General features: G+C 42.0%; 1 protein-coding gene across 2 annotated transcripts in view; it reads right to left on the bottom strand.

Annotated features, from left to right (window-relative positions):
* ext1a (exostosin glycosyltransferase 1a) overlaps window positions 1-13851 on the bottom strand; it is a 188646-nt gene that overhangs the window by 27035 nt on the left and 147760 nt on the right. For both annotated transcript variants that reach the window (XM_060900379.1, XM_060900380.1), the window contains exons 4-5: window positions 7854-7973; window positions 734-866 (exon numbers count right to left, since the gene is read on the bottom strand). In XM_060900379.1, coding sequence (XP_060756362.1) covers window positions 734-866; window positions 7854-7973 — 253 coding nt within the window. The remainder of the gene's footprint in view (window positions 1-733; window positions 867-7853; window positions 7974-13851) is intronic.

The raw sequence follows: 13851 nt of genomic DNA, 5'->3' as shown, positions 1-13851 counted from the left end.
GCTCAACTGTTTTCAGCTGTGCTAACATGATTGTACAAGGGTTTTCTAATCATCCATTAGCCTTCTGAGGCAATGAGCAAACACATTGTACCATTAGAACACTGGAGTGAGAGTTGCTGGAAATGGGCCTCTATACACCTATGGAGATATTGCACCAAAAACCAGACATTTGCAGCTAGAATAGTCATTTACCACATTAGCAATGTATAGAGTGGATTTCTGATTAGTTTAAAGTTATCTTCGTTGAAAAGAACAGTGCTTTTCTTTCAAAAATAAGGACATTTCAAAGTGACCCCAAACTTTTGAACGGTAGTGTACATTTTTTCCATTTAAGCAAGTAGAAAAGCTTTCCTTTTGCCCCCAAAACACAACATTCGTATGAGAATATTATGAAAAATTACAGAAACATGATTACTTTCTTAAATTGAGACAATTTTTAATTTTTGAGAAAATCTATTAAAATTGACAATATTTTTCTCCTAACACACATTCTTATGAAGGGAAAAAAAAAACATTTTAATAGACAAAATAATCCACACCTCAAACTTTACTTGATCACTGATGGAAAATATAAAAATCTCGAAAGCACCATGAACTGTGATTCGTGCACGACAGTAAACAGCCCACGCTTAAGCACTTTTTTAAGAGCTGCTCCTGTAAAGCAACGTTTGGAAAGAAAACACTTGTTGTCTTAAGTGTGTGCACATGCATGAGGAGTGTGCGGGTGGCTCACCGAGCAGGGCGTAGTAGAAAGGGAAGTGTCCCAGGTGGGAGGAGTATTGAGGCAGGGTGAAGAGACCTCCAGGCAGGTTGTTCCACATCACGCTGCTGCGGCTCATGTGCTGCAACACGCGGTCATGGATGATCTGAGGGAGAGACGGCAATGAACGACAGTCAAGAGCAGCACTCCGAACTCATTAAAATGGTTAAATTTGCTGGAACAAAAGCTAACAGGGGCTAAAATACGCACCATAGTGTATAGTGTGTTTGGATGATGGTCAAAGTGTAGGAGATTCTGTATTACAGAGGAGCGGAGAATGAGCGGGTAATGAATGATTGTCTACGCCTTTTACGGTAGGATATTTAACCCTCTGGGGTCGAGAGCTTCGCCGGCGAAGCCTGATAGGTTTAGAATGAGTAGGTCATGTATTCAGATAAATATCTTCACAAGTTTTTAATCATACAAGCATGATCAACAAGAACTTTATACTTTACACTTTCCTATGTGCCCAGTAATATTATAGTTTTTAAAATTACCTAAATAATATGAAAAACTTGGCACCTTACTCAGTCACACCGGAGTCGGAGTGCTGAGCGTCCACTTACTCATTCGTAAAAGACTATTCCCATGGTAACGACATGATAATCACTTTGACTCTGTTGGTTTTGATTGGTTTCTCTTTCGCAGTGGGAAGGCCCACCGTAAACAGGATCAAATCTGTCAGATAAACTTTAGGCTATTTGGAGGTAAAACTTGTTGCGAGATGGCACGCGGATTTTATGCATTCAGATGATTCAGGACAGCGATTCAATTCAATCTTGAGAACCGCGACACTGATGATGAGCAATGCCTTTTTTTAAAATTAATTAAATTTATTTATTTATTTTTGCTTTGACTTGATCAAGCTAAGGATCAGCTTGAGTAAGTGTAAATATTTCTCCCATTTCTGATGAGCAGATCGGTTGATACGCGTGCGCTGTAGTGCATACACAGGAAAAATGACAGCAGTTTTTCCAGAGTTAAAAGCATCTTCCTCAAAAATAGTTCATTTTGCTCTACTTTGAGTTTAGAGAGTAAAATTTGGAGTTGGAGTGGGAGCAAAATTACAGAGTAATTGTGTAACAGAGTTGGTTGTGACTCTGAACTGAGTAAAATAGTACAAGAATTTATTTCAAAACACACTGAAGAGAGTCAAATACCAAAATAAAGTCAAATACCAGATAAATGAAGCTGTCATAAGTTGTTTTAGAACTGTGTTGGAATGTGTGAAAAAAACATGACCGTTTTGATCACTTGACCTGATGGGATTAAAGGGCATATTCTGGACCAATTTCGTATTTTGTTTTTTTTTTTATATGAAAGTATGTTCCTTTACACACTCATCCAGAAGGGTAATTTTGCACAAGGCCATCTGTCTACAACAGAAAAAAAATAAACAACAACAAAACGCGTCTGGAAAAATCCCAAGGGAGTCTGGAGCCAGATTCGTGACGTTACCTGCGGAAGCGCCAGCAGGCTGCGAGAGCTTTGCACGGTTTCAGTGCACAGCCTGTGTAGACCAAGCGCTCCCATTTCTCTCTCATTGTCCGGTCTTTTGGGAAACGATGAGTACTAATCCCATCAAGATTGGTGTTGCGACACCCTCCTACGATACATCTGTTAACCATTTTAATAATTACGCCATAACGTTGAAGAAATTTGCAGAAAACCACCAGGTCGTTTTCTCATAAACAAACCAGCGCTGACGTAGGATTCAGAAGGAGGCGTCCCACAGATGACGTCACGAAAATCAATGTTTGCCAGGAAATCCAAATGCCAAGTTTTTTCAGAGGTGGACCAATTCGCCTCAAATGGCTTGATTTCAACTGAATTTTTCTGGTATTGCGCAAGGTAAAAAAATTGCACTAAATGCAAAATGTGACAGATATTTAACCAAAGTTTAATATAAAATAGGAGAATTACATTGATCTTGCTCCTGAATTTACCTGTGATGTGCATTTTAAGAGTTGGCAGTGGGAGAGGTTTTCACTTTTCTCATTGAACGGAATGAAATTTTTTACCCTTCTCGTTGAATACCCCTCCCACTGCCAGCCCTTTATCCCAAAACAATAGGACATACAATTTTTTGATGGCCAGTTAATTGTCCAAATCAATGGAGCAGATTTAAGTTTTTGTGCTTGATCCATTCCTAAGACTGAACAGAATCACCTCAAGTGACCAAAACGGTTCGTCGCAATGGGTAAGGTCATGTTTCACACATTCCAACACAGTTCTAAAACTGCTTTTTACAACAGCTTCATTTATCTGTTTTTTTTTTTAAATAGTACAATCAAGACATACAGACTACAGAGATATTATTGTTACTGAACTTGTGCTGAACACAAAAAAGTCATATGACTTTGAAAATACTGTGAGATTTGTTGAAATTGACGACATTATCAGAGCGCCAGAAAATACCCTCAGACCCCAGAGGGTTAAGCAGGGCTTTCCACTAAGGCTCATACTAGCCAGCCATGACAAATAAGTAGCCAGCCGGGGGGAGGAGTAAACTCCTGTGCACGCAGTTCCCAGGATTAAATGTATTTTCCACAGACCATTTATTTATTCACTTTACTCAAATACAAAGTAAAATGGCAGTAAATCTTCTTTCTTTTCCTGCGTATTGCATCATGAGGCATTCCTGGCTTGTAAATCTCTTATTTTCGGTGCATGACACATTCACGCAGCTGAGCATGCTATGAATTAACAACGACAACGGTCTGCAGTGGGGCGACACAATTACACACTCAGCGAACATTTCTCCATTTGTGTATGAAAATACACTCCAACCACTCAGTTTGGGTTCATTTACAACCAACGGTGTCTTTTGATGCCAGCATGTAATTGAACGAGAGAAGACTGGTTTACCGGAGACAAAATAAGCGTCATCTCTGCTTCTGTTCCCTCCGATGTCGCCTCTGACGGCCCCGACACACTACTGCCTCTGCTGAGTGCGCGCGCACACCGCATGTCGGGGCCGCGGATGAGTTACTCTCCCTTGATCAACGAAGTCGGCGGGGAATTTGTGGTTATTATCGGTACAAACAGCGTGAATCACAACTTAAATGAGTGCGGTTCAGTTTGACATTATTGTCAGTCCGTTAGATAAACATTTAATTTTATTAAACTCGAAAATTAATATTTAGAGCCTGTGGGCTACAAAAATAAGTCATTAAAGTAGCCAGCTGGACTTAATTGTGTAGTCGGCTGTATGGCCGGCAGCCGGCGCTTGTGGAAAGCCCTGGTTAAGCACTCCTTTTCTTTCTCAGCAGGGTTCCGGACATCACAGAGAGATGGAGATGATCGAGCTGACCTGGAGCTTGAACAAGACCTGGACACTGCGACTGATTATGTCTGGTTTCATATTTATTTTTGTATATGTGCGCTTGAGTGCCAAGAGGCGTAGCACAGAAAACAATAAAACAACAGCCGCTCTCTCTCTCTCTCTCTCTGCTGCCTTTGTCATCATTCCCCTCACCACGGACTCAGGGACGACTCCAGACAAAATCCAATGCAAAAATAACTGCTGTTGAATATAAAACTTTAATCGTGTGTGTCTAAGAGTGTAGTGTCCTCTTTAAATTAAAATTGAAAGCAGTGATATTAACACCTGATTAAATAACGAGTCACCGTTTCGGTTCTTCTGCACAGAACGACTTTTCAACTTGTGGGTGAAAACAGGTTTTGATAAACCCGCTCGATGTACAAACGTATAATAATCTTTTTTTTTTTTTAAAAGATAGAGCCTGTAACCAGCCCTGTGATGACCTGGCGACTTGTCCAGGGTGTACCCCGCCTTTCGCCCGTAGTCAGCTGGGATAGGCTCCAGCTTGCCTGCGACCCTGTAGAACAGGATAAAGCAGCTAGAGATGATGAGATGAGAGCCTGTAGCCCTATCTCGCTCACTCCATTCATTTCATACATGTAGTCATCGTTTGCTCCGAGTGCCTGAATATCCCTTTAATAAAATCACTAAATGTACTCCCTCTCGAGAAATACATCCAGTGTTGAATAAATAATCGAATTAATTATTAATAATATTCACTCAACCCTTTCTACAAAGTGAGCCAGTCTTAACCGTAATCTTTGGTTGCTAAGCACCATAAACGAAAAAGATTAGGGTCTACCGTCAGCAAAGCGATGGCTCAAGTGGAATGGATTTTAATGATTTAAAACCTGGTGCATTAATACAGAACTGAATTATTGTGATGCGATCAGAGGCGTGCGTTCTGACATTAAGGAGGGCTTAGCCAATCAGATTTTAGAACCATACTCTAAAACAGATATCTGATCCACTAAAGGCTGCGGAGAACGAGCAGGCCATGAAATGATTGTCTACACCTGGGTACGTTTTATAGTCGCACACTCCTTTTCTTTCTCAGCAGGCTTCCAGACATCGTCGAGAGATGGAGATGATGATGATGGAGCTGACCTGAACCTTGAACTTGACCTCGACGCTGCAGCTGATTAGGTTTAGTTTTGGGTTTATTTTTGTATACGAGCGCTTGAGTGCCAAGAGTCGTAGCACAGCAAACAAAAAACAGCAGCGGATTTGGGCCCAAAGGGCGGCACCGTGGTGTAGTGGTTAGCCCTGTTGCCTCACAACAAGAAGGTTCTGGGTTCAAGTTCAAGTCAGCTTTATTGTCAGTTTCTTCATATGCGCAGGTCATACAAGGAAATTGAAATTACGTTTCTCTCTATCCCATGTAAAGACATAGACAAACATAGGACTGACATTAACAAGACAAACATTAAAGCGCAAGACAGGACCAATAACAGTGTAACAAGCAATAAATAAAGTAATGATTTAAAAAAAAAAAAAGGGGGGGAATTGAAACATTTAACATTTAGAAAAAATAATAAGATCCTAACTTCTTGGCTGTCTGGTGGGTGGAGCTGTCAGTGATGGGAGAGAAGGGAGGGAGTTCAACATCCTGACGGCCTGGTGGATGAAGCTGTTGGTGAGTCTGGTGGTTCTGGACCGTAGGCTCCTGTACCTCTTTCCAGAGGGCAGGAGGCTAAACAGGTTGTGTGCTGGGTGAGTCTCATCTCTCATGATTGTGAGAGCTTTGCGGGTGAGGCGGGTGGTGTGTATGTCTTGCAGGGAGGGGAGGGGTGCATTGATGATCTTCCCAGCTGTGATCATCAATGCACCCCTCCCCTCCCTGCAAGACATATACGCTACCCGCCTCACCCGCAAAGCTCTCCCAATGGCCAAGAGTGGCCTTTCTGCGTGGAGTTTGCATGTTCTCCCCGAGTCTGCGTGGGTTTTCTCCAGGTGCTCCAGTTTCCTCCCACAGTCCAAAGACATGCAGTTAGGCTAATTAGCCACTCTAAATTGCCCATAGGTGTGAATGTGTCTCTCTGTGGGGTTGTTTCCACAGAGAAACAACAAATATCAGAGCAGGTCATGATATTTTTTACCATATTAACATGCCATTGTTGCGTGTTATGCCTGATGTAAAGACTCTCGTCTCTGCGAGTCTACCACACAGATTTAATACTTGTCATTTTTAGGGCATACCTAACAACGTGTTTTCTTTCTCTCTCTCTTCCCCCCCCAATCTGTCCCTCTGAGTTACATGTTGGTCCTGGGATTGAGATGCTGGCCTCTTCTGCCCCTTGGACCTGCTTGATCCATCCTGGTGCCCTGTGTCTGGTCGGAGTTTTATCGCCCCACTCCTGTGAAGGACGGCCCCATGAGGACAGTTGAGGGTTATACCTGTTAAAACTGTTAATATTATAGTCAGGCTGTCTGTTGTTGCCCAAATGAGGATGGGTTCCCTTTTGAGTCTGGTTCCTCTCGAGGTTTCTTCCTCATGTCGTCTGAGGGAGTTTTTCCTTGCCACCGTCGCCACAGGCTTGCTCATTGGGGATAGATTAGGGATAAAATTAGCTCATGTTTTAAGTCGTTCAAATTCTGTAAAGCTGCTTTGCGACAATGTTTATTGTTAAAAGTGCTGTACAAATAAACTTGATTTGATTTGTTTCCCAAGCCTAAAAATGGCAGGGTTGTGGCAGGAAGGGCATCTGGCGTAAAACTATGCTCCGATTGGTATAACATGTGGATCAGAAGGGTCCACATGGACCCCGACCTGGCAATAGTGTTGGACAAGGAAGAAGAAGAAGAAGAAGAAGAAGAGGAGTCTTGGGCCCAAACGGTCGCCGGTTCAATTCCTGGGACCAGCAGGAAAAAGTTCTGTTCATTCACTCAACTTTCCTCTTTTTCTGCATCATGGCTAAAGTGCCCTTAAGCAAGGCACCTAACCCCCCAACTGCTCTCTGGGCACTGCAGCATAGCTGCCCACTGCTCTGGGTATGTCTGCATGCACATGTGCTCGTGTGTTCACTGCTTCAGATGGGTTAAATGCAGAGGAGGGATTTCGCTGTGCTTGAGGGTGTGTGTGACAAAAATAAAGGCTTCTTCTTCTCAAGCCAACTGTTGTCAATAGAGGTGACACCAATACGATGATGACCAGGCCGAGCTAAAAAATGGTGGATTAGCCAGAGGAGGAAATATTTTAGATAAAAGGCAAAAAGATTCCAATTGGCTTTGAAAATGAAATATCTTTCTGGAACTGGAAATGTTTCCACATACGATTTGTGAAACATTTCCAAGAATGGAAAATATCGTGGTCAGGGTTGCTGGTTATCCGGAGGCATAACGTTTCTGGGTGGCGAGAGGAAACTGGAGAACCTGGAGGAAACCGTCAAGGAAAACCAAAACCGTTTCCATATTGAAAGATTATCCGTCTCGATCTGTTTGTCTCTCCTCGGACCCCTGTTCCACTTCCTGGCTACAAATCCTCTTTCAAAGTCTCTCTTACCCAGCAGGCCCTTAAACACTTCCTCCAGAGAAGTGTATGAAACCAGAGCTCTTTCAGGAATAGCTCATCTAAGTGATGAATCGAGCACGCCATGTCTCAGGCTTCCGAGTGTGGAAAAAGCCGAGGAGCCTATCGTCTGTTTGTTACAAACCTGTACGGACGGGGCCATTACAGCTCGAGGAACATTAAAATTTAATGAGGGCATGTCTTAAATGCAGTGAAGGATGTTCATCGATCATGAGGGCTAACTCGAGAGTGTACTGTACCTCTAGTGTAGTGAGCACAATCTTCTCGACGGAGGAAAAATACGCCTCCCAAAGAAACTGCGTCTGCTGCCGGAGGGAAAGGATCTTGTCCTGGTGGATGGAGCGGATAGTGGAGGGGATCTGCAGCAAAAATAAGCAGGACTGGTTTTAAAATTAAATTGATGCATACTATATGGAGGAACAAGATTGCCATGATTTATTATAAATAGACATTTTTTTCTTCTCGGAAATTTTGTTAATTGTCAGGGTGATTCCCCCCCCATTGTGCTTCTCTATTTGATAAATTACTATTTGTAGCTGGAATATTAACGACCTATGGTGTATGCGATGTTTCATTACTATACATACTTTGTTTGAAGAAATAAGCCAATAAACTAAACCCAGTTCAACTATAAAGCCTGTATTCACTAGCGACTATAAATTGTGGAGCTTGATGCATCTGGACCTGAAAAATGACTTCTATGCATGATGTCAGTCTAGTATTATTATATGCACTGGATATGAACAATCGCGTGCTCTGATTGGCTACTCTACGACTAGGATATCAGCTCATATACCGTGAGTAGAGAAAAACAAAATGGCGGAATATGTTGATGAACCAACCGAGGACGAAATAAAAACTCTAGTCGAAAAAAAAAAAGCAACAAAATGTGGAATAAAAAGTATTTGACGGTAAGAACATTTTTTTTTCAAGAATTATTGCGTTTTTCACAAATTGCTCCCGTCATTTCGCCAGTTTGTTTATATTCTTCATTTTTAAGCATGAAAACGTATTGAATTTTATTAGACTGGTTCAAAAGCTCAAAGAAGTTTGAAAATTATATCACCGAACTGTCCAAGGAAGAATTAAATAAACGTCTAAAGCTATTGCATACCTCGGCACGACGGCGAGACGGCACTTTCGACAAAAAAAAAAAAAAACACAAGTCAATTCGTGCAGCCAGCGATAGGTTTTTAAGTCGTCCACCGAAGCAGAAATGATTTTGTTGGATGTTTTGTATCAAGTTTTTATTTATTGAATTTGCACAAAAAAAAAAGGCTCCATTTCTCAAAATCCAGTGAATGTGGATAGAATAAAACAGTTATTCCACTCAATCTCGTCGTACATGGCTCATAGCCAATTTGGCTATCAGTTCATGTACGACATGATTACGTAGAATAACAAATAATGATAGAGATTCATATAAATCACGTACATTTTAATTTTTTTCAAGCTCAGGAATGAAAATGACGAGTGTCGCAACAGAAAACGAGCTCATGAGTTCGATCGCGAGTTGGACGATGCCACAGCCATCCATGGTGCAAAATTGGCCTCGCTGTCTGGATGGGACGGGCATACTCTGTCTCCGTGTCAAATCGTTAGCGTCTTTATACTCATGTATGTGAAAGAGGGCAGATAGCGCTTTCGTCAGAGCACGTTAAGCTAGCCTGAAGCCAGCCAGGTTCAAATTAGATCTGCAAAAAACGATCTACTTATCCAGCTTTTCACCAATTCTTCTACGTTTCTACAGATTTGAACCTCAAAGTATATTCATAGCAAAAAGGAGAACTGAAGGCAAACTTATCATCAAAATTCTATTTCTCATTTTATTAAATATCGGAATGCCTTTCTGATCGCTATTTTGTCGCTGCTATAGCAAGTTATGAGTGACTGAAATATGCTCTGTAATATATACGAGTCCGTAAACGAGATTTGTCGAGACCTGTGCGAGACATCGTAGGACGGAAGTAAAACGTACAGCGGAAATCAAAGTGACCTACATCTGCCAACGTCGTCAAAAGCCGCGCGCCCTCTTTCGAATGCTGACGTAATCAAGCCAGAAGTTTTGTTTGTTTTAATAGCAATCAGGAAAGTTTGAAAAAAGTAGGCAGTAAACGTCATTTAAACTCGTTTTTGTGCAATATTTCGTTTGGAAAACAGTTTTCAAAATGGCGGCACTGACACCTGGCTGACGCTTCACGTTTCGAAGTCTCGCACAAGTCTCGTGAAGATCGCGCGGATAAGCGACGCCTGCCGTGGACCAAACGAACTAAATTCAACAGGGCTAAAAACCGAATAGGCCGATAAGTATAATATTTAATTGCAATTAGTTGCCGATACGAGTCACGACATAAGGTTGCTAAAACCGAAAACGTAATTGAAGAACACGTTAAGAAATAAAGCGAGTTTAAAAATGACTTCAGTTACTAGTTAAATGATGATAAGACTGAATTTCTAATTATAGGTTCTAAACAACAACTTTTGAAAATTAATCCTTGCACAATTCTTGTTGGTACTACTGATATTAAAGGAACAGTCCACCGTACTTCCATAATGAAATATGCTCTTATCTGAATTGAGACGAGCTGCTCTGTACCTGTCCGAGCTTTGCGCGACCTCCCAGTCAGTCAGACGCGCTGTCACTCCTGTTAGCAATGTAGGTAGGCTCAGCATGGCCAATGGTATTTTTTGGGGCTGTAGTTCGATGCGACCAAACTCTTCCGCGTTTTTCCTGTTTACATAGGTTTATATGACCAGTGACATGAAACAAGTTCAGTTACACAAATTGAAACGTAGCGATTTTCTATGCTATGGAAAGTGTGCACTATAATGACAGGCGTACTAACACCTTCTGCGCGCTTCGACAGCGCATTGATACGGAGCTCAGACATCAATGCGCTGCCGAAGCCATTCACACTCACATTCACACCTACGGTCAATTTAGAGTCACCAGTTAACCTAACCTGCATGTCTTTGGACTGTGGGGGAAACCGGAGCACCCGGAGGAAACCCACGCGGACACGGGGAGAACATCCAAACTCCGCACAGAAAGGCCCTCGCCGGCCCCGGGGCTCGAACCCGGACCTTCTTGCTGTGAGGCGACAGCGCTAACCACTACACCACCATGCCGTCCCTTTAACAAAAGTCGATAATTATTATTAATATATAGCATGAGCCAGGCTTGTAGTACTCGAGTCAGACTCGTGCCCTAATTTTAAAGACTCGTGACTCGACTTGGACTTCAGCACTGATGACTCGGACTCGTGCATTAACTGCATTCGGACTTGTAAATTGAAGATGAGGACTCGAGTTTTTTCTTTATTTTTTTGTGACGTGCCATAATAATTTGGCAAAAGATATTTATATCCTTGTTAAGTTTTGTACTAATTTTGCACAAGAGTGTCACACTTCCGTGCCTTGATGTGTGCATCAGATGGACTCTTGGGAGCGCTCTAGACAGAGTCTGGACTCGACTCAATTTGCTTGAATGACTTGGACTTGAACACTGGGGACTCGAGACCGGACTCGGACTCGCGGTTTAGTGACTCGACTACACTAGCACCTTCTGGTAAAATCGGGCACTCTGATTGGGCAGAATTTTCCTGTAATGCCCGTGGGCGATTACGGACTTTCTTTCCAAGACGCTGGCTTTCAATGTCGCAAAAAATAATACACAAAGATGAACTGGAAATCAAAACGGCATCAAAAACGGCCAAGACAAACAAGAGTCACCAGGTTATTCAAGAAATGAGCAACGAAGAGCGTTCGGAAACCACGAAGAGAAATTCAGTTTTGAAACCGCGAGGCGTTTATTCTGCACGTGTGACTCAACTTCGTTACAAATATGACGTGACTGAAAGCAGCGTCACGCCTCATTATTATAATAACCGTCCATTTTAATCTTAGAAATAAATAATAAAAAAAAAGCCAGATAATAAAGTCCTTATTAACCTCGCTTGCTTGGTCTTTACGGGAAAATATCAGACCGCGGTCTGATATTTTCCCGTAAAGACCGAGCAAGCGAGGTTAATAAGTAGTTAATTTAATTTTCCCTCCCATTTAAATACTAGACTACTTTCAAAGTCCGGACATTCCTGTATACGTGTGAAGCACTGCTTTTAATTTCTAACTGAATCAGAATTTAACGCAACCCATTCTCAAGGGTCGATTTTGTTTTCCTCATGAAACGGGCTTGACATTTCTCTATAAAACAAAGTCGTGCTGTATCTTTTTCCTCTTGACAGCTAAATAATTTGGTTATACAAAGCTGATGGATTCAGTCAGGAATCTGAAAGATGTGATCGCTGCTCTAACATACCGGTCGCCAGGCAATTACAGAAATGTATTCAGCTGTAATGGCTCTGGGACGGCGAGCGTGGTCAGAGGCGTATTGAATGTGCAAACGTGCGACTCGGCTCAGACAGAACCTGTCACTCTTCTAACCACGCTGTTTCCTTTGGCCCGAAGCTGCACACAGGAGACTCGGGTTCGGTTCCAGCATTTCAATTGCACTGCGGCTTGTTCGGAAAATCCTCTCTGGGGCGTTTAGCTAGCAGCGCTATCAGTGTGTGAAAATATTCCGTGGCACGACAATTAGAAATGTCAATGTTAGGAAAGCAGGGAGGAAAGTACTGGGTTTAAATGAGCGCTTGGGTGAAAGAAAAACACGAGCTTGAAATATTTATGAGATGCTCGAGGATGGATGCTGCTTGCGATACGCAAAATCTAAGTGGCTCTTTGTAAACAGGACAGGTACGCTGAGTGGAAATGAATGGTTTAATGCAGTCCAAGCAACCGCAAAAGCTTTAAATCAGGCATAAAAGTCCATGGGGTGGAGTCGGAACTGATCTAGCTCCGCCTATCCGTGTGGACATGAGCCAAAAAGCCGAAGAAGCACAAAGAACTTGGTGTGTTTCAGGTTGGAGAAGTGTGTTGTGGTGTTGCTTTGGATTGTAAAGGTTAGGGGAGGAGTTAGATCAGGTCCAGGTCCACCCCCTTGACTGTTGGTTCTGCGTCCTAAACGGCATTTTAATCCCCCAGAACAAACTCTCAGCAAATTTAATTGATTAATGAAAGAAAGACAGCAGCTATTTAACAGTTATTCCATGAAATCGGGTCGTACAGGAGCTGATAGCCGACGAGGCGCGTAGCACCGAGTCGGCTATAAGCAGTGTACGACGAGATTGAGTGGAATAACTGTTTTATTCGCTCGACATTCACTGGATTTTGAGAAATGGGGCATTTTTTTTTTTTTGCAAATTCGATAAATAACGAGTGCTCCGAGAGCACAATATCCCCCGCTGGCAACGAGGCCATAACTCTGGTAAAATGCGACTGAATTGAACGAAATTGAAATATGCGTAGTCCCGATATATAACAAAGAATCCTGTCAAGTTTCGTGAAATTCCTCCAAAAATCATGAGGGAAGTTGATTTCAGAAAGCAAGCACACCTTGATGAAATTGCCAAAGTACAAGTTTGTTAATAATCAACGGCATAACTCTGGGAAAATTTGCCCAGATTAAACCAAATTTCAATCTGCATATAACTGTCCTATAACAAAGCCTTCTACCAAGTTTGGTGAAATTCCTCCACAAATTGCAACAGGAGTTGATTTCAGAAGAACGTACACCTTCATGAAACTGTCAAAGTACAAGTTATTTCATCAATAGTCAAAACTCTGGGAAAATTTTCACAAACGAAATTAAATCGCAATCTGCGCATTACCGTCATACAACGAAGCCTTTTGCCAAGCTTCGAGAAATTCGTCCAAAAATTGTGAGAGGAGTTGATGTCAGAAGGCGAGTGCACCTTCATGAAATTGTCACAGTACGAGGTTGTTAATCAAGGGCTGTAACTCTGGTAAAACGTGACCGAATTGAACGAAATAACAATATGCGTAGTACCGATATATAACAAAGAATCCTGTCAAGTTTCGTGAAATTCCTCCAAAAATCATGAGGGAAGTTGATTTCAGAAAGCGAGCACACCTTGATGAAATTGCTGAAGTACAAGTTTGTTAATAATCAACGGCATAACTCTGGGAAAATTTGCCCAAATTAAACGAAATTTCAATCTGCGTATAACTGTCATATAACAAAGCCTTCTACCAAGTTTGGTGAAATTCCTCCACAAATTGCGACAGGAGTTGAGTTCAGAAGAACGTACACCCTCATGAAACTGTCAAAGTACAAGTTATTTCATCAATAGTCAAAACTCTGGGAAAATTTTCACAAAC

The sequence above is a fragment of the Neoarius graeffei genome, chromosome 19, assembly GCF_027579695.1.
Source record: "Neoarius graeffei isolate fNeoGra1 chromosome 19, fNeoGra1.pri, whole genome shotgun sequence".
Taxonomy (NCBI): domain Eukaryota; kingdom Metazoa; phylum Chordata; class Actinopteri; order Siluriformes; family Ariidae; genus Neoarius; species Neoarius graeffei.
This window is presented reverse-complemented; position numbering and strand designations above follow the sequence as displayed.